Below are 25,579 nucleotides of genomic sequence, written 5' to 3'. Positions count from 1 at the left end.
AAGATGAATTGGGAGCAGAGATGAGGAAGATCCCTGAGTTGGGCCGCCACTGAGGGGTATCAGGTGGCAAGTGCGCGAGCCGCCCGCATTCTCCACCGAGGGCAGCACAGAACGCGATCGCGCGACCTAGCCGTGAGCAATCTTCCAACTCATCTCTGTCTTTACTCGCTATTCTTAAAGTAATATCTAAATCTCAGCCAATCAGAGGAAGCTAAGAATTTGGCATAACAATATGGCTAGCTTTTCATTGTTTGTTCCTACATGTTCCCTCCTTACTTACTTCGGCACTCGTCTATGGTCCGTTTCTGACATCTTCCATATTGGAACGTAATTTACTGGTTTTCTAGGATTTGCTGCTGTAAACTACTTGGTTTACGTAATATACGTCAAAAACTTAGAAAAACGCGAAATTACTCAATTCTGTTCCGCTCTCTTTATTACTATTTCCCCGGTATCTTCTGTCAATCAAATTGTAAGAATCCTGTTGTTATGCGTAATTGAAACTTTTGAACTGATGGTTTAATTTTGGAAGTGTCCCAAAAACCGGTCAAATTTTTCTGTAAATTATAAGTAGTACAAATGTAAACAAAGGACAATGGGAGTACAAGATATTATATCTTACACATTGTTTACTAATCCGATCAGTTCTGGAGCGTATTCTTATGCAAAAACTGCATCAATCGCTGTGAGTTTAAGAAAAGTTAAATAATAAAGTATTTTCGTTTTTTGCAACATTACATGAGAATGTGCCATATTTAATCGAAAGTCTGAACTTTGTAACTTTGAAGAATGAAATGTCATGCTATCTCTGTGCAATTCAGTGTGAACAAACGGTATACTACAGTTCTCACCCTATAAAAAATTACATTTTTTACTTAAATCTAATAAGTATTGATTTTCATAAGAAAGTTTAAGTAACTTCTTTGCATGATTTTGTGGTGCTCACGACAGGATCCTTATGTAGCAGGATTAAACATTTAGCTCCTTTTTGCAGGTTAGAGATTATATAGGACTACAACCGAGAGTGCAAGTTAAAATGGTAACTCCGGATCCAGTTCCCTTGTGGAAACTAGCAGCTGCATCCGGGCCTTTTATAAGACTTGCAGCTATAAGTGGAACAGCTGCAATTATTTTGGGTGCAACTGGCACACACAGTAAATATTAGTTCGTCATCATTTTAAATATTTTTTATTTCACATAATTCTGGGTTACTTGGTAATTCTATTAGGAAAATATCCAGATGAAAAAGGCCAAGACCAAAAGGAAGTTTTCAAAACAGCCTCCTTTTACCATTTTGTGCACACGTTGGCCTTGATGGGATTACCTTTATGCAGGGCACCATACATAGTAACTACTTTTATCTACTAATCATTACATCGATCAACATGTATGGCTTACATTTTTGTGTTTATTTTTCATTTAGGCTGGAACATTTATGGTATCAGGAATAGTACTGTTCTGTGGAAGTTGCTATTACTATGCATTCACAGGTGACAAAAGGTTCAGCCGTTTCACACCAATCGGAGGCACGTGTTTTATTCTAGGATGGTTGGGAATGATATTTTAAACATCAAAATATCTCGTATGATTCAATTTTTGTAATTCACAATTATTTTCTGTAAATTGTTGAAATATATAATTCTTGTGAAATTTCGTTTGATTTTTGCCACAAATAATCCTTATGGATATAAAACATACATAATTTGAACAGGATTAAAATTGTACCTGGAAACCGCCATTTTGAGATTCAACCTTTATGAATACCTGTTAGGAATAATTTTCCGAGTAATATATCAGTTACGTCGCCTTTTATTGAAGGAATCCAAAGAAACAAAAATTTCCAATCAAAGTGAAATTCATTTATACTAGGGAATCGATATAAATATAACTTTCGTTTATAATGTTAATATGTTGTAATTCTGGATCGTATCCTGAATCGTTACACCCTTAATGGGACGAGTATCTAAGACTTGACTTCTTGCACATATTTTTTTTTTTCACATTGATACTTTCCAATTTCGTCATACGCATTACCAGCCGTGATTCCGTCGTGAAGCGATTCATGACATAATAAAATAACGAAGTGTTCCGTTTTTCAAAGGCTATATAATAACACGTTTGAACCATTGCCAAATGTAACAAACATCATCGTACACCGCCAGACCAGACGATGTATCGTCCACGGTGTTATAATTCGATAAGCTATATCTTTAAAGTATCATTACATTGTAACATATTAACTAAATTGTATACAGCTATAAGTTTGGCAAGTAACTTCTTTACACGTTACGCAACTTAAATTCGAATCTACTAATTCGGCTATCGTTTCAACAATTAAGCTCGCGTATGTAAATAACAGAGGTTGTCAAAGTGTGGAAAATCGCAAAATGTGACAAAAGTGAAGAAAGCCTCCTTTTGTCCGACCGTTACACTGATTCGTACGAACTATGATGAATATCAATGAGGCGGAAACACGACGTTTGATAACGACAGAAACACGATGTTTTCTTTGTATCGAAGGTTTCGGCTGGGTTCTCTGCATAACGGTGACACGGTCTGGCGATGCTGGCAGCATCCTTACATAACTAATTAATAATTCAACTATCTTATCTACGATAGAAATATGAAATAATTATTGATGATACATTGACCGAAAATTAAACGTAGAAGTGTTTTGCACGAAGGTTCGCACGAGTGCTCGGAACGTTGCCGCGAGAGCAAAGCAGCGAACGCAGGAGATCGATTACAAAAGATGAGACGTGAATCGGAGGTACGGCATGATATTACGGGTGCTTGCTGGGTTCTTATCAGACGTATCGGTCCACCTCGAACATACGCTCTACTTCGATGTGACCCACGTGTATCCCCACGAATGACTAATGATTTTGTCTCGTATACGCATTTTGCATTACGAGATGGTGAGTGGCGACGCGAGGCAGCGTGCGATGCGCTGATGATATAAAACTTTCCTTACATCTATTCAACGTCCTCTCGATCTATAATTTAGTTAGTATCGGTGTTTTTCTGTTGCGGTATCGCTATTGTTACTATTATATAAAGTATTTATGTATAGACTTGTGTATATCAAACTATGTCGAGATAATTATATATATTTACAGGTTTGTTTTTATTATCGTAACACACCGAAGACGAAATCCCTGGAGCCAGGCCACCTTCAAATTCACCCGACTCACGGCCAACCGCAACGGTCGAGTTTCTCCTCCGCCCCTGCTCTCCCCCCTTCCTCACTGCGGTCAAGGACACAAATGCGATCTTTGCACTTTGTCTGATAAAATATATATCACAATCCAAATTGGTACACGTAAAAAAATAAACACCAAACTGGAATTTATTTCAATGAAATCCTTGGGTAAATGAAGAAAAAAAATCTGTTCGAAGAGAGCCATACAAAGTGTAAAACTTCTCGTTGCCGAATGCTTCGTATAGCGTTCTCTTTCCTCGAACTCTTCGACAGGCGCCGTGTCCCCATCCTCGATTCAAAGAGCAGGAAAATGATCGAGATGAAACACGTTGACACTTCCTTCCATCTCTAGGAAAGATGAAACGAATGTTGGCCTTCCTGGGCAGCTATTCGGAGCTTCTCTCGCATTATTTCCAAAGTAGTATAATCGGGCAGTTTCAAGTAGTTGACACAGGTCATGACAGATGGTAAAAAGTCGTCCGTCTTCATGGATGGATCGAAGGTTTTGCGGACTATCGTTAAGGGTGGCGTTAAACTCTTAAATCCTGTAAAATTGATCTCGCATGAATATTGGACTCTTAACTTCGAGCACTTCTCAATTAATTCTGTATAAATAAATTCATCCCAACCGACCTCCAACAGGCAGTCGTGGAGATCCCGTGACGAACTGGATAAACTGCCTTTGTTCTTCGCTATTATATTCAGCCATTACTTCAAACAAGAAACGAATCGCCCGAGAGTCCGGCGTGTAGCCGTGATCCGTTCGGCAACATTCGAGCAGAGTTTTAACGTCCCATTGGCCACCTGTTTGAGCATGGCCACAGAATACCGCTTCCAACTCCTCCGGGAAGAACAGTCTTAACTGTGCTGGGGGAAAAACGGACTCGAAGCCTTCTCGAAATGCTTCCATTTGCCTGAATACTCCTTCGTACAAGAACCAATGAACCACCAGCTGTAAAGAATTGAAATCTCCATTTGTATCGGTTCTTATCCGCATGGTGTTTATTTTTATAATAGCTACATACCTTGATATATTGGTCCAGATTATGTATCGTGACTGGTATCTCGCCACCATTTTTCCGTAACTCGACGTTCTCGTACCCAGGTAATTCAAAGACGAGACCGAGATCGCTAATTAAACAGCCATCCAAGTCCAGTGACTCGATTAGTTGAATGCGTTCGTTAGACCTAAGAGTTTGATCTCTTTCGATGGCTTCCTTCCGTCTTACGACATCTTGAAGTTTAGTGAGTGTACGATGGACATCGGGACAGACATAAGCCAAATCCGCAAGGGTCAATGTATGCTCCTCGGCCAACAACCATCGATAGAAGGTCAAACTGAATGGTAGATCCAGCTGTAAAGTAAATGTCAATTTTATGTTACAGGTGAAATCAGTGGTTCGCATTAATGGCTGATAAACTTACCATTCTAGAGTCATAAATTGCCTTTGCCATAAATTTCCCAAGGAACTTGAACTTCGTCTTCAGTTTAGCCAAGTGCGATACTTTGGTATTCCAAGGGATTGGAGTGACAAATAGACCGTGTGGAGAATGCACGTAACCCGATTCGCTCGGTGTTGAACTACCATGCCAAAGTTCTAAATCCGCTCGCTGCAGTTCACGAGAAACTAGAGCGTAGAACTCTAACGTGGGGCCGAGACCAGTACCGACCTAAAAATAATAATCACACAATATACACGGGTTCCACGATGATAGCGCTAAATAAGTATGATAGTTACCTCGTTGACGTATTGCACCTCAAGCAACGCTTTACTGGACGCCAAATCCTGTATAACCTGTTCGGCCTGTTTCAGAATATCCGTTCGTGATATTGTTCGTTTCCTCCTCTCAAGTCGAGGCGTAACGCGTTCTTGACTATCAGACCCAGAAAGCTCAGGGGCGGAATCTAAAAGTCGCTGCAATGCCCTATCTCGATCGAAGGATGTTGCATACAGTAATAATTGTCTAGTTTCGAACGGAAAGAGAAAAGGGCTGCAAGGAAAAAAAAAGTGCTATCAGTCTAACTATTTTATCATCCGTTTAATTATAAAGTGGAAAAGAAAATATACTCACCAAACAGTGGCGATTTGTTGTAACCATGGCGGAAGGTTTCCGGTCATGATAACCAAAGGATCCTGTAATTGTCTACTCGCCTTTGCAGCGATCTTATTATTAATAAAGTCTTGAGGAGATAAGAGACTGATACTCTTTATATGCGGAAACAAAACACCCCAATGTCGGTTCAAAGCATGCAGAAGACGTAGTAGGCACAGGCCGTCGACGGAGGCATCAGTGATCGTAACTACAGGAGGCAAAACAGGTGCCAAGTACGAAGCTAGTGGACAACGCGGCGGCGGAATTGTCCCTTCCAACCAAAGACTGTCTTCTTTCCTTTTTGAACTAATTTTCGTACTCTTTCCTTTGCCTTTTCTGCTGCTACTTTGAGAACTCGAGCCAGGTTTGGGGGATGTAGCGATTTCTTCTTCGGGCACAGGCCTTCATAAAGTGTAAGAAAATTCGTATATAATGTATTCGTATTAATAACAACAACAACAATAACAACAATAATAACAACAACATATTCGTATATAATATATAAATAACATAATTAAACGCGTGTGTTATTTAAACGGTGGGCCTTTGAACCGTACCTGTAATATATTGTATGCGTTTGAACCCAGACAGCATCGTGCCCAAGAGGAGGTTCACTATCTGCCTCGGCCTCGGAATGGTCAACCCCAGAGCAGCCGAACTGTCTTACTGCCTGATAGACGGTCATATTGAACGGTAATATTTCGTCTCCGATCAAAAATTGGAGCTTATGCTTCGCCGATCCTTGGCTGATCACTACCGCTGCCTATAAAATCATGTACAAATGTTTATCATCGAATGAAATATATATTGACTTTACACAACTGTCCCTAGGCGTAATGTAGTCTTTACCAATGTATCATCTATATCATCTTCGCTATTGTCATCATCACTGACCATGGACTCAGCATCTCTGATTCTACCATACCCTCGAACCATCAAGTATCTTTCTATAGCTTGAACCAAAGCTAAAGGATCTATTTTAACGGTACCTCCTTTCCACTGCTTGAGATTGTTGCAGTCTGGATGCCGTTGAAGATTGCACTGTAAAATCATTATTTATTAATTGAGTATCGTCTGAGACCTGCCTACCGATTATTCATACCTTTAATTGGTGGGTATTGAAAAATTTGAGTGCACTCGTGCCACCTCGACCAGCACCAGAACCTGCTGGCAAGTCATGCACTTTGACTGGAAATTGTTCAAGCTGTGCAACACAGCTGTTTAACTTGGCAACCAAAGCTCCAAACGCTCCAGGGTTTAAGTCTACTACCGTGTTATTATCTTGCTGTATCTGCAGCAAAACAGTCATCTATAAGATATATTATGAAAATATGCAGCAATAAAAAAAAGCCACTTACCGTAGACTCCGCAAACAGTTTCCAAAACATACGAAGTCGATCATAACGATTACCAGGAGCGTCGGTAGTAGTGAGGAAGTTAAGTAAAGCCTTAATCAGACCGCTATAATTCATTTCAAATGGTGAAATATCACTTTCCAAAACTATATCACGTAATTCCGTAAGAGCCGATAGCATTTCGTCTAATTCCTGTAAAAGCATAGAATAATTAGTTCATAAAAGTCTACTCAGGAGATTTATAGTCAATATCCTTAAGTGAGATTAAGTTCATAGAATGTTTAAATTATGTAAACAATAATGTTGGTTATGTACATACTGTTATCTCAAATAATCGGCAGTTGACAAAGCAATTATACTTATTCAAATTTCTCAAGAAATAAGTACTAAAGTGAGATGCGTGAAGTTTACTCAAAAGATTACACCACAATAAAAGTTTGATCATTGCGATTTTTCCACATTTTTTTCGGAAAATGGAGAAACAGTAAATAGAACATTAGTTTAATAAGACTTTGTTATATAGGTGTAAAAGAACATGTACACATCTTTTAAAACACAAAGTGACGGCTATAGAGTAGTTTTGCCGCAACAACCTATATTCAGGTAACCCTCGTTACGGTAATGTCGATTACGGATAGTTTTTTTGAGGTGGGACAAAAAACAAAAATTCCTCATTTCTACTGCATAGCACTTATTGGGCTAGTGTGAAAGATATATAAAAGATAAGATATAAAAAATACTGATTTATGTGAAAATAAGATACAATTGAAAGAAAAATGTTGATATTTACCAAAAAAGGTTGTATAAAAAATATTTGTAGCAAAAGCAGTTTTAAATATGTCACAAAAGAATGATCATGTGAAAGTCCGAAGTCTATTGGATAAAAATTGCAGACACTATCGACGCCACTGACATTAAAAATATAACTTTGAGAGAAACACATTTTTTCGTGTTTGGTTTATGTAATACAAGACAAATTGAAATTTATCCTTAATACAAAGTCATTTAAAATTCAAGATTTTCTATTAAAATCAATAGGATATTGTCTATATTTTTCTCCTTTCATTCTGCATATTTGCATGATTTAGCGGTGACCGTTAAACAGTTAATATAACGTGCAAAACTTCTAAGCTAACTTACGTTGGACTGTAGACGTTGTATTGCAGACGTGAGCCGTGCAAGGACAGTGAGTGCAGGATGTGTACATGGTGAGTCGTCCTGATATCTGGACAGAAACTGCGATGCCTGTTCACGAACCCAAGCTTTCGCTTTGTCCCGATTTCCTCCTGTTAGACTTGGATTACTGGGCGGTTTCGCTAGATTCGTGGAGGAGCTGGAATCGCGTTTATCACTCGTGGCACTAGAAGTCGAGGATTTTCTTCCCCACCTAGCAGGATTGAGATTCCCCAAAAATCTATTGTTCTTAGGAGTAAAACCAGTGAACAAGGAATCGGGTTGTTGAGGTTGTTGTGGCGTAGTTCCACCCAACCTTGGAAATCGGCCTTTTTTATTTTGGCGTTTCCTCTTCAGAACATCCCCAATTCTTCTGAAGGAGAAAATAATAATGAAAATAATAACAACTGAGTTCAAGACTTGACAATCCTACAAAATTAACTATTTTTGTTTTTTGAAACTTCTAATGCATACTCACAAGTGAGCACTCTGTGGCGTGCTTGTATCGTCAACACTGACATTCAAGTCAGTTCTACTACGGGTCTCCATAGTAGCAGCTAGGCTCGGTTTTAACTGACTCGTAGCGATTGCGCCAAACAAAATGTTACCATTTGTCGTTGGAGATGCTACGGGAGATGTGGCACAGCTCGAAGATAACGTCATGGTGGAAGAGAGCGGTGTGTTTGATGGGCCAGGTTGTGGACTTGGCAATGATGTACCTGGACAAATGGAAAATCAATTTCATAAGGAAAATCGCAGTTTGAACTAATAGTACCAATAATAGATATTAAAGGTGCCTTAAATTCAAATATACATCCATTATACAATTTTACTTAGCCTGATTATTTATAATGGCGAAACGTTTACAACTCTCTGTATCTCTTCTTCCTGATCAAGTTTTATACTTTGTAATTTCATTAACACATTTCTTTCTGTATCTAGGTTATTTTTATTAATGAATTTAATTTTGTTTTAACAATTGAAAACTAACATTGCCTGACCGATGTAACGTGGACGGTCGTGTAGTGACTCTGACAAAATATGATGGCTACTGAATGGATATGGAATGGATGTGTGTCAGTCAACTTTAATATGTTCTTGAATTTAGCGTACTAATTGATTCTTTGTCAGCTACGAAATTTCATGAGATTGCTTTAGCAAGTTACATTACCGGAAGGACACTTAGGTGGTGATACGCCAAGAGGTATATCAGGATCAGCCAGTTGCCGAATTTGGTGCAGCACTCCCTCTCGATGAAAGTGTACTCCGAATACATGTGGTAATCGTTTCATCAGAATACTTGCCATTTGCAAAGCCCCTATTACTATCCGTAAATCCTGAGATGCCAACATTCCTGCTATATGGGATGATACTACTTGATTCTTTAGTACATCCTGTCCGGAAAACGAATTTCATTTAGTATTACACGAAATTAAATTATATAATGTCCTTACAATAACAGTGTCATTCATTTTCATCCAAATACTAGTTTTTGTGCTACTTACTTTTAATAGATCGGTAGAAGCATAATAGACCATACGCAGTAGCGCACGAAGGCATTTACACTTTACAGCAGGACCAGCGGAGCTGCTGTAAACTTCGTACAGCACCGAAAATAGCGTTCGAATAAACGATACCAACCATTCGTTAGTTTCTATGACTGGAGGCACGACATCCATGCTGTGAACAAAAAATCGCGTTATAATGCATGCCCAACATAATTGTATATGCGTTAAATAATTTTGTTGCCGTATACCTAGACGAACACGTTGGACTTTTTCCTTCAGCCGGGTTGGCATTCACTCTACGAAATATACTTCTCGCCATTCCAATGTCTTCATTGATTTGTTTCATCACAGTCAGATCTATCGTGTACGTGCGTCCCAATGTGGACAAACATATTTCATCCTCTCCATTTTGGAAAGCCATCTAACAAATGTGAAAATAATGTATAATTTTTCTACACTTTTCATAACATTAACAAACACGAAGCAAAATACCTCTATAATCCTGGAATCAATTGTGTTGAAAGGATGGCAACAATGTCTCTCATCGCGCCATTCCCAATGCACCGTTTCCTGTTGATTGCCTGTCCTCTCTAGTAAACTATTTACACTGAATATACCGTCCGTTGGCAAAGGAGGCATAAGCTCTTCGATCAGACAAGTAATCTCGAACCACTCCTGCGGTGATCGTGGCACTAACTCAACATCCTCAGTTTTAACCTCCAAAGAACCGGTCAGAAGGTAACTGAGAGTGAAGGCGATATTCTGTTGTAGGAGCAGCTGTGCCAAATCGGGACAACGATTAGATATCACAGAAAGCATTCGTAGTACGGTAATGAAATTGCCGATACTATTGACCGGTGGGGTAATCATAAGCTGCAAAAAGAAATAAAATCCATTATTTGTACATCCCTTCGTTAACTTTACTATAAGTAGAACTTACTAGTTGTTGCAGATTTTGTAACAATTCCGCATTAATAATCTTATGCAACATTGCTGGATCATGCTGGAAGCTATCGACCAGGCGACTGAAAGCTTGGCAAACACATTCTACGCTTTTCTTGTCTTGGTTAGCCAATCTGCTAGTTAGCAGAGGTAAACTGTCGGCGACTAGATGGAAGTCATCAGGATGTAGATTCTGACAACAATTCGCAGTGATCGTTAATGCAGCACGTTGAGCAGCGATGTTGAAAAAGTCGACAAATTTCAAACAAGCTGACACACCTCCCTGGAATCGAAATTAATAGAATTAACAGAATAGTTAAATCATCTTAACGGACAAAGAAGCTTATTAAAAGTTCAGAAGTCAGTAAGAAAAATATTTACCGCGTGTAAGATCGTTTTACTGTGTCTACGTGACAACATTGCTAAAGCAGTTAAGCACTGTTCCGCAACATCCATACATTCGATGGATTCTAGTTTCTGCAAGAACACTGGTACCGCGTCGACAACAACTGTCGATGAACGAGGTAGTGCTTCCATCATGTATGTTAGTGCGCGACACGCGTGGGTCATTATTACAAAATTGTGCTCTATCCCTAATAAGTTGATTAAAGCTGCAACCACTTGTTTAACGGGGAAACCAGTCAATGTATCTTCGTTCCCCATGACCAATATTTCTCCCATGCCGATGACTGCTTGAAGTTGTTCTCCCTCATCGTCGACAGCTTGCAGACCCGCTAGAAGCTGTTGCGCTTTCGCAGCTGATGAACAAAAAAAAATTATACAAAATGAATTAATAAATATCTTTATCTTAATTTCATTGCTTTTTTCGAACCACTGGTCGACTATTTTCAAACCGAACTCACTGACTATACACATTTATAAAAAGTAAAATTAAATTAAAATAGTCGACGACGCATGCAATGAATTAGAGTTACGTATATTTGTGTAATTACCAGAACTTGCCCCCATACTTCTATTAAGTATGTGTTGCATACGAGGCCCCAAAGCACCAAAGACATGAGGTGGCAATCCACGAGCTTCAAGAAGTGCCTGAAGTCTTCCAACTTCGCCATCGTCGCTTTCACTGTCCCCCGTAGTTCCGGACATTCCAGAAGGTCCTCCACTGGCTGTAACAATTGATCATCACGCATGAAGCTAAATATTTATCACAAGCCAATGTATACGTGTCCTCATAAAATAACTGAGATAGAAAGATTCGTCTTCTTCTCTAGGTTGGGGACTAAGCAATTACCCGTGGCCGATGTAGCGGTAGAGGCTGACTCCTCCTCACCTGTAGTAGACGTTAACTGATTACCAGGGGTCGAGGAGGTAACGGACGTTGGCGTGGCACTATTAGTAACCGATTCACTACCAGACATTACAACTCCTGCTCCGCCAGAACCACCCTCCACCACTGCCTTACTGGCGCGCGATGAAGAGCGATGTCTGCAAATGAAATATTATTTCCATTAAAGTACGAATGTTTTACCTAATAAAATGACATCGGTTACAGACTTCTACCCCTTCGCATTAGAAGCTTTCACTCCTCGAGTTGCCAGCGACGAGTGAGCGTCGCCTCTCGAATGCAAATTCCGAAAAGTGATCTTTTTAACGTTTAACAGGTTTTCGACTGGACTTTATTACCTGGAACTGGAGCAGGAGCCCGTTGTAGAGTCTTTCTTATGATGCTTCCCTGGGGTCTTGTTGCCAATCGGCAGTTCCTTCGGCTGCTCGCTGGAGAGCTTTACTCGAGAGCGCAGAAGGTGCTTGTGCGTAGGATAAGGGTGCGCAGGATTCGCTGCGGCAGTGGCGGACACGAGCGGTGAAGCAGCAGCGGTGGCTGACACGAGCGGCGTGGCAGTCGGAGTTGCTGCGGTTCCGCTGGTGCCCGCCCCGTCATGTGCCAACGCCCCGCCACCACTCTCCACAGAATTGCTGGCTGCGTTACCCACTCTGATGCTGGACTTCACACCCAAAACTTGACCACTCGCACCTCCGATTGCACAGCTACTGCTGCTTTGGGACTTCGATCCTGTGGCGTTCAAACATAATTCACTTAAAGAAAGGCCCATGCCGAGTGTTCGATTTCATCAAAGACTCACACTACGTGCCACTTTTTAGACACTTTTCGAAGCTTTCAAATATTGCATACGTATCTCAAATGAATGAGAATGGATATTTATATTACTATTTAAAATGTGATGTGCGCTCTGTATACACTTGTATACTCGTTAAATATTTTTCATTCCGGTTCTCCGGAAGCAAAGTAGTTTCAAAGTAAGGTTTGAATAAGAACATATTGTCTTACACCCGCAACTTTTATTCAGAACTGCACAAAGAAACAAAGAATTAATCAAGTTACCGTTCGGTATAACTGCATGATCCATTACATGTGTCACAACAAAGCTACATCGTTATCTTGCATTAAGACCGAATCAATACCAATCCAGAGTTTCAGAGTACAGAAAATTTGATACGTCTGTTGATTAAAATGTGTTAAAGATAACTTAGATTTTATTTATCTGGGTACTACGTTTAATTTGAAAAATTATCAAACCCTACTAATGGATCTCAAATACTTTCTTTGACAGAAACTGAATACATATTGCGTGACACATCATTTAAGACCGACCAGGGGAACTTGCGCCTTGATATAAGAGCCCACAGATAATAATAATGGCGAACGAGAATAATACATACAACTGCACAATTGTTCTTTACAAGTAGCGCAATCTAACATTTTTTTAATTTTTAACGAGTGAAAACGTTTATGTTCGAAGCATCACTTATCTTGAAATGTAAAATCTTTCTTTCATAATCCGTGATTATTGCAAAAACTAAACAATTATGTAATACATTTCTTATTAATAATCAGTAACAGAAATTAAACTGTACGAAAGATTTATGATTATCCAAGTAACGACATTGATTCTTAATTTTTTCCAGTAAACTGAAGAATTTCTTTGATTTCTGATAAGCAGTGGTGATAACTAACAAGTTACTGCGCAATTGTTTTCATCCGTTTCAATGAACCGAGTATAATGAAACAAATGCTATATTTGAAATCTCAGTGCTGCTCTTCTCCTTTAGTAGATAGAAAATTTACAATTCCATAGAAAATATTTTCTATGGAATCGTAAATTTAGAAGATGTTAGTCGGACTAACGTCTTTTACGTAATCTCGGTATTTGTTTCTATTTACTTGGGACTAAAATCAATACAACTGAGAATAAGAATATTTTGAGATTCTTGAAACCTTGAGAAAATTATTCTCGATCTTGAATTTTCGTTTCCAAATATTAACCCTTTGTGATTGTAGCACATCTGAACATGCGTATATTTCGTCGAGCATAGTCCGCCTTACGACCGCAAAGGGTTAATAACAAATTGTGAGTGGCAAAATCGGCCGTTTTAATAATGCGTTCCAACAGGAATAATTAATTTCAAGATTAATCATTCCATAAGAATATACGGTGAACTTCCAAAAGGAATTGGTGCAAAACAATATTTTTTAATTGCATTCTACTCCTGTGACAATTGGGGTACCCACAAGATATTTAACATGTATCACTGTGATTATGAGTGATACACCTTGTATTTAATCACAACTTATATAATTATACTTCTTAAAAATTATGACAATATTCAACTTAAAATTTTCTCATTGTTGTATATCGGATCTCTCTAGATTCATGAAAATATATTAGAATCAAACAGAAATTTTAAGAAAATGTCATGCACAAAAATACTGGATAGGGAAGATTGAATGTGTTATTATATTACACATTTTGTACGACATTGCTCATATGTCAATAGCAGAACAAAGTGACTAATATTTTTAATATATTTTGCATTCTTTTCTAAGTATCTACACGCGGGAGGTTAAAAAAATAGAAAAGAAAAAACAATGTGATATGGACTACGATCTCCTTAGGCTTACCTTCTTGGTGATATGATTGTGCCGATATTGGAAAAAGTGCTTTGACAGCGGACACAAATCCTTCCAGACATTCGCTCATCCTCAGGCCTAATGATACAGTCTGATCTATGACTTTTATTTTGATAAATCTAACTTTGTAATTTTATCAAATAACGATCTTATCTCAATCCAACTAAACGAAAATGTTACAGAATGAGCTTTCACGATCTGCTTACATTTGTCATTTTGATTCAGCAATTAAATATGTTGCAAAGTTAATTCAGTAGTATCATTCTGTACTTTATCAAAATCAATAGGTTAGAAAAATATAAATATTTGATATGTGAATAAAGTTTCTGCAGGAAATCAATACGTTCGCTGTACATTCCAATTTGTTGTTGTTGTTGACAATTTTAACGTAGAAAAGTAAAAGTAAGCAATCGATGGATTAGATGAAAATGTTTCAATTCAATCTGAGTTTTGCAACATCTCACCGTATACAAGAATATCCTATTCGAAACTTAATATTTTAATTCAAGACACCTAAAAATTCATCTCTTTTTAATTACTGTACTGCTTGTAGCATTAAATAGTAATGAGGCATTTTGGAAGAATATTACTACAAAGTGTATCACCATCAATCATTATTGATTTGTTACTAAAGGAAATGAGTTTGCCCCAAACTTTAATAATTTCAATATTATGAAAGTGATGCCACAGAAATAGAAAATAATTGAATAAGTACGCTACATCAAATAAAACACAAAATCAATAATAAAAATGGCACAAGTTACATGTAAAAGTATCCTTTTATACTGACCTCTACCCCTCGAAGTGGATGGATGATTTGTAAGCGGCGTCGGTGGATTGTTTATTGATGACACGGAATTAGCGTGAACCAATGAAACCTTTCTATTGTTGAACCCACTAGATATGGAAAGTTCGTAGTTACTATTTCCTTGTGATAAAGCCTGTGAGTTTTGTGGAGTACGGGAGCGAGTTCGCGAAGCTACACAATCAATGGGTGGTAAATTTAGATCCGGTTGGCTGGACCTGGCAGCACCACGTCCTCTTGTACTGCTACCACTAATGTTGTAATTTAGTTGCTGTGCTTTCTGCTGCTGTCTTCGATCTGTGTCTGCTAATCACAGAAAGAAAATTAGTCAAAGACCCATAATTTCGTTAAAATCAAAATAAGTAACAAGTATCTCCTTTTTATTCATGTAAATAGGAATCACACAAACCTAGTAACAATCCTAGACCAGTGCCATGATTTTTGCGTTCTCCCCTTGTCCAGCCCTCCCCCTTAGAGGAATCAAAGAGACGTCGATGCGTGGATGTATTATGTAAAGGCTGAGAAGAAGGGTGCAGATCACCAATAGCTTGTCTGCGCCGCTTTTCCTCAAACGTTACTGGTACGGCACTACTATTTTGTCTCTTCCTGTTTCCAGTACCAGCACTACCAGAGCTTTTCCCCCTTTGTTTAGAGGTGTCTGCCGAAGCACTGGCCTTCTCTACAGACCCCCCAGACGACGACTGATCTTGTTGATCTGCCATAGATTAATCGACTCATGCCACTATGCTGTCTGAAAATAAAAAATTATAAATGCATCTCATAATTGTATTGCTTTCTATTGCATCATAACAAAGTTACATTACAAAAACTTGTACGAAATTAAATAATATTCCGACAATAGCTTTAACAGTATTCAAAATTGTTCCATCAATTTAATATATCTTAAAATTTAAACACTAATTATTCATGAAAAGTAACATTAAAAATATCTTTAATATAACAAACGTATTTTAAATCACGACAGGTATTACTATTAAGTGAAGAAGTATTACGTTATTAGGTAAAATATTTTGCATAGCAGAAATGCAGTCTAAAAAAAATAAAATAATAAAATATTAAATATAGATAGGTTTATGATTACGTGCATCACATGACATCGGTAATGCATAATCAGACTAATTATGAACAGATGTTTAATGTATTCTTTTTTATCAGATATTACATAATAATTCATAGAGACAAAAAAATTTCAAGTACAAACGGATAATTTAAAATACTTTACTGGGCTTTGAAGACATTAGACATGTACATAGAACATGAAATACACAATCACGAGATCCTTCTTTGACAGCAGAAAACAAACACCCAAGTCCAGGAGATAGAGAGGAAGGGGGGAGATAAGAGAAAGATAAATTGTTTAAAAAAAGAAGAAGTAAACACTTTTATACCAGTAATTCTTAATCGAATAATGCAAAATTTCATTACGTCATGGATACAAACCCCTCTGGCTGAGAAGGAAAACGTTAAAAATGAATTTCAGGCATTCGAACGATACATTCTCAAACTAGCTTCCCAGAGGCTGTCTTCTGTTTAAGTAAATAGTTTTCCCAATTTTTTTATACAATCAAAAAAGGGATATTTTATGCACGACTAGCTGCACATTAAATTTCAGGAGTGCTAGCTCGTCAACGATTTCATGTTCACTAAGCTTTTCGCTGAATTCAAATCCTTTGAAGGAACCGTATATATTCCTTTATAACTTAGCAATTTTTAAAAGCAGAATAACCCATTGTCTTTTGCAAAATCGAATGAAAGCCTTGTAAACGATTCACCGTTATCCTAAAAATACCTCCCTAAAATGATACGAAAATGCAGAGTAATTCCGACAATGGAAAAAAAAAGGAAACAAATTATCCCAACGAGAATGTTGCGCAAATTTTAGGCAATTCGGAACACGCACGATCTCGTCGAGGGCCAGACGCGTAGCTTCGCGCGAAATACTCGCAACAATTTCCGAAGCTGGCGAACTGCGCTTACACCACCGTAGTTCCGTTACGCGGGGCTCGAGCTTCAGGGAACGATCACGATACCTATTGCAACAATGCAACATTCGAGGCGAAAACAGAAGCCGTCGAGATTCCCGGAGACAAGTGAAAGCGCTGAAAACGATCCAGTGTCGTTTCAAAAATACAAACTGGAAGCTGGAGCTCTAAACTTCACTCGTAATTCGGGACTTGGATGAAATGGGGAAAAAGGCCCGAAAAAGACTCTCGCGGGGAGGCATATCGGGGCCGAAGATCGAAGATCGGAAGGGATCGAAAGTCCGGTCTAGTCCCGATATCGTAGCGACGAGAATCACAACAAACCCAACGCGAAGCGAAGTCTAGGCAGGCTGGGCGAGTCCTGTGGCAGGTCGAGCCTCGAGGAGTCTCGAGCTCGGCTCGTTCGCGTTCGTTCTTCGGTATCGAACGGCGCTCCCAGAGCGTTACGACGAGGTAGACTCGCCCCGGGGAAGCGACGCGAAACCGAGGGGACAGATCGTCGCGAGCAAGGTCGATCTCCTGCGCGTCGCTCGGCACAGTAAAGTTTAGATGACGGGTAACAAAGAGGTCTGCTCGCGGCCAACGGGCCACCATTTGCTTGCTTGTAATGGAGGACGAGTTTACTCTAGCCGTCTCTTTCCCTCCCTCCCTCTGTGCCCAGTCTCTCCCTCTCTCCCTCCGAGGCCGTGCACCTCCTTCCTCTCGCTCTCTCTCTCTCTTTCTCTCTCGCTTTCGCGGTCGCCTCGACGATCGGATAGCGTTCGCAAGGGGAGCGGAGCCTCGGGAGCTCGGGGCGACTCAGGACGACGGATTACCTGAATGTCGGCGAAGCGCGCTCGAGGCATCGTGAGTCGCGCGCGAACGGAACGATCGTCTCTCGTAGGGCCTCGGAACGCGATGTACCACGGAACGGAACGGAACGGAACGCACCGCGGAACACTCGGAACGGGAACGATCTCTGAGCACCCGCGCACTTTCGCACACGATCTCGTACTCGACGGCGCACGGACGCGCACGCTCTAAAAGCTACCTACGTAGCTCGCGGCGCACCGCGCACAAACCCTGCGCATCGGACACAGCCGACACGCACTGGCCGACGCGAGGCGGAAACACCCGAGCGCGGCCGACTTCGGCCGAGGCGGCGATCGAGGCACGCGAAGGAACGCGAATCGGGCGGAATGCGTTGAGCGCTCGGTCGAAGAAGGTCCCGGGTTGCTCCGCCCCCGATCGGTTGATACGTCATTCGAGTCAGCAGGGTTACTGCCGAGGGTTTGCGACCGTAAAAACCCGAGGACAACCGACGCGTTCGGACTCGATGGAAAGGGATGACACCGAGGCTTCCCGTCGTGGCGGGTCTCGGCGCGCGCACCCTCACCCGTACAGCTGATCCCTCCGCTTCGCTTTTGTCGACTGCATCGAACGCGTGGGCGCAGTAGACGCGACACGTACGACTAACGTGCGGACCTGTCCGGACACGTGCGTTGCGCAGGTGTAGGTGGCCGTCCGAAACCCGTCGGTACGCACATATGCTTCGTATCCGATGCTGCGTTGTCAAGTCGCCCGAGCCCCGGGAGAGACGACTCGGCGGGAAATTCAAGTCTTTCGCAGGGCCGGCGCGTTTGGTTGGTCGACGTCGTCGTCTTACTTCTTTCTAGGAATTTACGTCGCATACGCGAGATCGAACGCGATCTCGATGTTATTACCGTCGAGTAACGCCATGGCCGTAGCACGTTAACGAGGGAGAAAGGAAGAATGACGGATGTCTCGATTCGTTCGGATCGACACGTGCTACCTGGCGCAACTTTCAGACATCGTAAAGAACGTATCCCCTGCTGTTGGAATCGCACGTCGAACGCACGAGTTAAAGCAGCAAAATACTTGGCAGATTGTACTTCGTCGACGTTACGGGCACTTAAAAGTTTTTTTAACAATTCTCCGGATTGCTTCGAATCCTCTCGGTTATCCGAGTCACCGAAGGACTCGCCGCGCGAGGAGTTTTCAGCTCTCGGTGGCAGGACTGGGAATTTAAAGTCAAACTAACCAAGCTTTGGAACGAGAGTCTTGATTTAATAAGGTTACTTCGCAATTGTGGAGAGCGGGAGCTTGAAGATCTGGCAACGTCGGCGTTGTAACAGCTGTCGTGTATACTTCTCCTGTCTGGTTTCGACCGTGGCACGCGAGCCGTGATTGGTCGAGACTATAATTTGACGAAGCCCAATTGGCCGGTGATAAACCGCAAAGGACTCCCGAACCCTTGTCAAGGCGGCCCGCATCGAGTCCTCCGTTCCCCCTTTAATCGATAAATTCGCCCTGGCGATCGAGATATCGGGACCTCCTCGGGGCTACACCCGTTAAAGGGTTCTCATCGAATTTAATTCTACTTACCGAAAAAGGAAGCTCCTCCCTGGAAGTGGGACCCTAGTTATGTAACGAGATGCGCGAGGAGACACGTGAAAACACGGAATGCGCTGTCAAGTCGATCGGTGCGTCGTCTGCTATCGAGATGCGTCTGCCAGGGTCCGTCGAGTTGAACAGGTTGCTTCAGCTGTCTCGGCCAATCACCGCGCTCCAGGGGGCCATGCCGTACTACGCAAGATGGCGCCGATGGTGGCAATCTTGAACGCGATACGATTACAAAACCGACAAAACGAAGTAACGTGTGCATATGCCGATGAGACCTACCGATGCTCCCTATCGCATTTATCGGAAAACGAGATAACGAGTTTTAAGTTACGACGCACGGACAGCTGACACGGAGATGATTTCTAACTGGTTCGGTACCTCTTTGTCGAACTTATGATTAATATTATTTTAACGAAGGGCATTATTTTCATGCACGATCCTTCACTCGGTTGAAATGGCGCACAATTTGTTTCCACCCTGGCTTTATGCATCGATATAATGTAACCGATTCAGACAGATTCAGGCAAGACGTTGACCCCAGTCAAGTTGCTGTCCTTGCACACCGCCTGCCCGTTTGTGCTCGCGTCCCTGCTTCGACTTCAGAAAGGGACGCAATTTGCGGGAGATAAGGTATAAGGATATACTACTGCCGAGGACAACGACCTTAGCCAAACGGTTTTATCTTCGATGCGATACAAAGAAACGGATATGTCGGGGGTGACATTATGGCAAAGAAAGGGGATGCAGCCAGGAATGTGCTTGCAAGGCCATCCATAAATAGAGTATTTTATTGGAATGTCGACTTGTTTGAGAAAGATGTACAGGAGAACATGGAAATGATATTTCAAATATGTGGCACATGGATACAGAACAGGAAAAATACAGGAAATTATAGTGGAAAAAGGCTGCAAGGATTAATTATAATATATACTTTAAGTATTTTTAATTTTGCTGTAACCGAAATAAGAAATATTGTGAAGTGTAATTCTTGACTACTGATTTTTTCATGAATGTGGAACGCAAATTTGATCTCTTGTAGTTTCGAGTAAAGTACAAATTTTATTGTACAAAGTTCTCAAACTGTACATCATTGTTTCTTATGGATTCCATACAGCAGTTGATTTAATGATTCCTCGTTTATAGTTTGTAGAGAATCAATCCTAGATCTTCCTTGAAAATGTTCCTGTATGTTGTCTACATAATTTTGATAGTTATTTGAACTATTGTTATAATTGTCACTTCTACCTAATTGTTCCTCCCGATCGACAGGAGATGAAAGTCTTAAGTGTTCCATTTCAGTTGAAGGGGATGGCAATTCATTTTCCAAAGGGGACATTACCATTGTAAAGAAATCATTAGTGTCGTTTACTTTCACTTTTTCATATAACGCATGTTCTTTGATGGGGAACTCGTGTTTCTTCATCGGTATTTCATTGGTAACGTCAGGATTCCACAGATCCTTTATAAATTCTTCATTGTCTTTATTGTACTTCTTCGTACAATTTTCATTGGTTTCCTTATTTGTAGAATTAACTGCTTCTATGTTCAAGTGCTTTGGTAAAGTTGGTTGACCATTGGTATTAACTATTAAAATATATTTATCTTCATTCAAGTTTTTTTGATTGGATATTGTGTGTTGTTTTGTTATATCAAAAGATTTCGTAGGGTCATCTTTAATTTGGGAAGCTTGCATTAATCTTTCCACCAGATTATCGGACTGTCTCACAACAGTACCAGGTGGTTGTGCTGGACATTTGTGCGTTCGTTGGCTCACCTATGTGAAAAAATAAGAGGTAGATAAATAATGAAGCCAGAAAATGAAAATGTAATATTCATGAAATACCTTGTATCTGAAACTTTTTCCACAAGCTGTACATTTGTATGGCAGAGCACCTGTATGAATTCTACGATGAACTAAATATGAAATCCGTTGTCGAAAACATTTCCCTGTTAAGAGGTGATCCAAATTTTTAGAAATATCATTATATTGGGTTGTCCAGAAAGTTCGTACCGATTTTTGGTAGGCGACATTAGGACTTAAAAATTGAAACGAATTTTCTGGACAACCCAAGTATATCTGTATTATCTGGTAGTCAATGTTTTCTCCTGTTGAAGAAATTTGACAGAATCTTATAGGAGACATTGAAATGTAATTTTACCGTTTTCTGTGTAGTTTTATCATTTTATATAAGATTCTATAAATTGTTTTCTAACAGGAATCGAAAGACAAACCTGTTATGAATTTGGAAACTTACCTTGTTTTATTTGTTAACTCATGCACCACACTCCTACATTACAACATGTACTGAGTATTAGATCATTAGTAAAAACTGAAAACAATAAAGCGTGCTTTAGTAACATCTACTTCCGATACTCTAAGCGATAAGCGTAAAAAATAAAATATTGAATCCTTTTAACATACCACAAGTTTCACAAGCAAATGGTTTTTCTCCTGTGTGAATGCGTTCATGGTTGTGCAAAGTGGATAGTTCTTTAAAGGATCTGCCACAAGTAGCGCATGTATGAGGTTTATCATCTTTATGATAAAGTCTATGCTTGTGATACGATTGCTGGAAGGTGAATGTCTTGTCGCAAATAGTGCACTTATATGGCATTTCTCCTGAGTGCAGCCTTTTATGCTTCTTTAGGAAATATTTTGTAGTAAACATTTTGTTGCATACATCACATTCCCATTGTTTACCTTCATGTGTTTTCAAATGTTGAGTTACATGTTGCTCCTATGAAAAAGAAGTAACATAGTCATCATAAATTATCATCTAAAAGATTAAAATATCAACATAATATTATTTATGAATTAATACCTTTTTAAAATTCTTTCCACATGTTGGACAATTGTATCCATTATCATTCAGAGTTGATGCAGTCTCTCCATGCTTAAGTGAAGACCCTATATAGAATTTACATTAGCATTTTTTAATTTCAGTAAATCATGAATATTGAAAAAATCATTACCTAAATTATAACCCATGTGTGAAACTCTCATATGAATCATGAGACTTCCTCGCATCTTAAAAACTTTTGAACACAGATGGCAAGGATAACTTTTCAACATGTTGTCTGACTTAATATTGAAATCTTTTTCATCGATGGTATGAATAAGTTGTTTGTGTAACAGCAAAATATTACTGTCCGGAAAGTGAAATCCACAAATGTCGCACCGTACCATTTTTTGTTTCGTCTCGAGAATTTTAAAGGCTTCCAGTTGTGATAACAATCCTGATTGATTTGAACTTTCTGATTGTTTATCTGAAATGTCTTTCGCGGGTATGGCTTCAGACGAAATTGGGATGGAATCTTCTCTCATATAGCAAGAAGGTTGTGCTGAAGTTGGGATGCAGGAGACTGACTGAAAACCTGGGACATTGCTGTCAGAGCTAGCTGACCCAATAGTTGTAATAACAGTAGACATTTCTAGAAGATGTTGCTGACTTTTGTTTTCATCTGAAGTGATTATACTTGGCACTACAGATTCTTGATGTCTGTGTTGAGAACTATCATTACATATATTTTTTATCCAAGTAGTCTGGAATGCAGGTATATTTTCCTGTTCTTTGGAAGGTTCACTTTGTAATTTCAAATTTGGAGATATTTTGCATTGAGTGTACTGGTTGACATAATTTGATACGGTATTATCCATAAGTTTTTGCTCGCAAGAATTGTTCTTTACATTTGTATCATTTACTTGACAAAGAGGTTTCTGTATTGGCACAGACTGCTCTACGTGTTCTGCTTGAGGATAAATCTCTTGCAACTGTGATAAGTTTTGTATGTAGATGATCTGATTTGTTTTTAGAGATAAATCCTCATTTTGATGTGGACTTACAGAATTCACTATATTTGAGCTGTCTCTGATATTAATCGATTGAACAAAAAACGATGTTTCTTTTGGTAATGAAATGATCGGGACCTTACTAAATATTTTGATGTCATGATTCAAAGCTGGATTGCATACTTTTTCTTCTTTGTGCAACTTAGGTGCATCTTCATCTTGTTTGGAAATGTTTAATTTGCCGTGAATTAATTCTTGAACATTATTGCAAGACACAGCGCTGGTGATCTTTGGTACTTCCGTTGCACTTTCAATATTATTTTGATTAATTGTATGACCAAATAAGTGAATTGTAAGTTTATCTATACCAAGTAGCACTTCGTTACATATTGGGCATGCCAATGGACGTGTTGCTACACTTACGAGTCCAGCTCGAAGTGCATCTAATGTTAAGAAACCTGGTTGCGAACACAATGGACATGTCAGCAAATGAGCACACATTTTTTCGTCCTCTTTTTTTGGATAAGCAGTTATTACATGTCACACATATGATTTTCTGGTCTGCTATTTAAATTGAACGGTTTGACCCAGCAGAAACGTTGTATTTATTAGTATATAACAGAACTGTACGGTTTAATCAAAAGTTCTAAATCCATGAGAATGATGCACAATCTTCTATATACTAGCGTTCAAAAATTATTTAAAATAATTTTTGTTCTGGAATAAATTTTCAATGCGCATATTGCGAGAAACCTTGCAAATTGACACAGAGGCTAAATATAACACAAAAATATAGTTTTAATGATGGAGGTTATACCAGAACATCATTCAATTACGATATAATTGAACACTACACATATTTAAATTATATTGTTCTGTCTTATAAATCGTTAGAGAAGCAACCATATTGTTCTGACAGAATTTTCAAATTAAATTATCATCACAAAATGTTTAAGTGTAGCATGACGGTCTTAAATTTTCACGTCGATAGACATTGGACTCCTAAATACTATAGATACCTATGACTGTTTTAAAAGTTAAATTTAGATTTCTTTGGGCGGGGCATTTAAAAGCATTATTTCGAGCAAAAAGTACCAAATTTATTAAAGAAAATTCGTACTAAGAAAGTTCAAGTACTATCGGTAAAACCTGATTAACTTATTCAACTTAAAATGGGGCACTTGTATGGAATACCATCTTTACAGCAATATTCTCGTCCAGCAGACAGATTAGTATTAATCCATTCGTCTTTACAGTTCTTTATAAAAAGATATGCCTGTAAAGAAAAGTATTACCGAGTAATAAACAAGTTGAAAAAAAAAATTAGTTAATACTTACTCTTTCCTTGTGACAATCCCGATCAATGGAGCCACAGAGAATTGCAGGACTATTTGGTAAATGTTTTACTATCTGCAATGTAAATGTTTAATTAAGCAAAACAAGATATTAATTCCATGTAAAACATTCAATATTCTATATTATTACAGAATTCAGAATTAAAAATTATTAATTAATACATTAATTCCATTCCATTTCCATTATCCTGTTTGAAGGTGTATGATATCAATTTTGGGCTTAATTATTTGTTTAACATGTTTCATTTTTTATTTATTATACTTTATACGCATTTCGAACCAACAGATTGCCTTATACACGGTTTATACTGTTTTTCAGCAGAAATAATGTAATGGCATCAATATCTGTTAGCATTATCTTTGTAAACTGTACCTTTAATTTGTTACATGATTCTGGGAGAATTTAATTACGACATTGGTTATAAAATGGGAAAGGGAGATGAAACATTTCTACATGTCCAAATACCTTAAACTTAAAAAAAGTAACAAATGTGTATACTTTTCAACAAATTGTTCTTTCTTTTATTTCTATTTATGATCCAATTAAATTTAGACTTACAACATCCAGGCATTTATTGGTGCACAATTTGTTTCCAACAACAGTACATGGAAAAGAATCCGAATATTCATGTAACAATGCAGGATTTCCTTTCGGCTGTTCCTTGCTTCCTTTCTTGAACTGTCCACTTAAGAACACGCCACAAATGCACCCAACAGATCCATCAGTTGTTGAAGCTTCAGTTGTAGAAGTGTTTTCCACCACAGTATTATTATCTTGAGCACAACACAATGATATGCAAAGCAATAGGATCAGATAGGTTGACATATTTCTCTGCAAAACAGATGTTTTTTTCTCAATTTTAGAGGAGTAATTAATTTATCTTTTTAACCTTAGATATAACTTAGCACATATGCTTCAAAATGGTAAATGACACCGACTGAAACTTACTGGGAATATGTGGATGTCAATCCAACTTCCGGAACGAAAATGTCGCCTGTT

General features: G+C 39.1%; 4 protein-coding genes across 14 annotated transcripts; 1 reads left to right on the top strand and 3 right to left on the bottom strand.

The window, feature by feature from the left end:
- Positions 1-297: 297 nt before the first annotated feature.
- On the top strand, positions 298-1,650 carry LOC105697044 (transmembrane protein 256 homolog). 3 transcript variants are annotated; one of them, XM_012420000.2, is made up of 4 exons: positions 298-685; positions 995-1,154; positions 1,229-1,347; positions 1,424-1,650. In XM_012420000.2, exons 1-4 carry the CDS (start codon positions 596-598, stop codon positions 1,565-1,567), a joined length of 513 nt encoding a protein of 170 aa, XP_012275423.1. In that variant the 5' UTR covers positions 298-595; the 3' UTR covers positions 1,568-1,650. The 3 variants fall into 3 exon arrangements, with proteins under 3 accessions (XP_012275423.1, XP_012275425.1, XP_012275424.1); XM_012420002.2 differs by lacking the exon at positions 298-685 and adding an exon at positions 713-833; XM_012420001.2 differs by lacking the exon at positions 298-685 and adding an exon at positions 718-884.
- A 141-nt stretch (positions 1,651-1,791) lies between these two features.
- LOC105697042 (E3 ubiquitin-protein ligase TRIP12) lies at positions 1,792-19,521 on the bottom strand. 9 transcript variants are annotated; one of them, XM_012419993.1, is made up of 25 exons: positions 19,417-19,521; positions 15,438-15,779; positions 15,014-15,334; positions 14,215-14,301; positions 11,919-12,306; positions 11,527-11,720; positions 11,228-11,401; positions 10,656-11,032; positions 10,273-10,557; positions 9,825-10,205; positions 9,581-9,753; positions 9,330-9,504; positions 8,996-9,218; positions 8,303-8,543; positions 7,792-8,197; positions 6,655-6,843; positions 6,399-6,587; positions 6,146-6,337; positions 5,854-6,059; positions 5,276-5,698; positions 4,942-5,194; positions 4,628-4,873; positions 4,228-4,557; positions 3,836-4,154; positions 1,792-3,747 (listed from the first exon to the last, which is right to left on the bottom strand). In XM_012419993.1, the coding sequence occupies exons 2-25, from the start codon at positions 15,748-15,750 to the stop codon at positions 3,551-3,553; spliced, it is 6,282 nt and encodes a 2,093-aa protein (XP_012275416.1). In that variant the 5' UTR covers positions 15,751-15,779; positions 19,417-19,521; the 3' UTR covers positions 1,792-3,550. The 9 variants fall into 9 exon arrangements, with proteins under 9 accessions (XP_012275416.1, XP_023287946.1, XP_012275415.1 ...); XM_023432178.1 differs by lacking the exon at positions 19,417-19,521 and adding an exon at positions 17,847-18,108 and having other exon boundaries at positions 7,792-8,194; XM_012419992.2 differs by lacking the exon at positions 19,417-19,521 and adding an exon at positions 17,847-18,107.
- A 952-nt stretch (positions 19,522-20,473) lies between these two features.
- On the bottom strand, positions 20,474-24,230 carry LOC105697065 (zinc finger protein 267). The gene is made up of 5 exons (XM_012420052.2): positions 22,408-24,230; positions 22,257-22,342; positions 21,857-22,172; positions 21,278-21,381; positions 20,474-21,208 (listed from the first exon to the last, which is right to left on the bottom strand). Exons 1-5 carry the CDS (start codon positions 23,723-23,725, stop codon positions 20,522-20,524), a joined length of 2,511 nt encoding a protein of 836 aa, XP_012275475.1. The 5' UTR covers positions 23,726-24,230; the 3' UTR covers positions 20,474-20,521.
- A 72-nt stretch (positions 24,231-24,302) lies between these two features.
- LOC111673930 (follicle cell protein 3C-1-like) lies at positions 24,303-25,535 on the bottom strand. Its single transcript, XM_023432171.1, has 3 exons — positions 25,139-25,535; positions 24,563-24,634; positions 24,303-24,500 (listed from the first exon to the last, which is right to left on the bottom strand). The coding sequence occupies exons 1-3, from the start codon at positions 25,403-25,405 to the stop codon at positions 24,387-24,389; spliced, it is 453 nt and encodes a 150-aa protein (XP_023287939.1). The 5' UTR covers positions 25,406-25,535; the 3' UTR covers positions 24,303-24,386.
- Positions 25,536-25,579: the final 44 nt, after the last annotated feature.

This window comes from Orussus abietinus, unplaced genomic scaffold, assembly GCF_000612105.2.
Source record: "Orussus abietinus isolate OABI.00-Male unplaced genomic scaffold, Oabi_2.0 scaffold125, whole genome shotgun sequence".
NCBI lineage: Eukaryota > Metazoa > Arthropoda > Insecta > Hymenoptera > Orussidae > Orussus > Orussus abietinus.
Note: the sequence above shows the minus strand (reverse complement) of the source record. Positions and strands in the feature narration are given on the sequence as shown.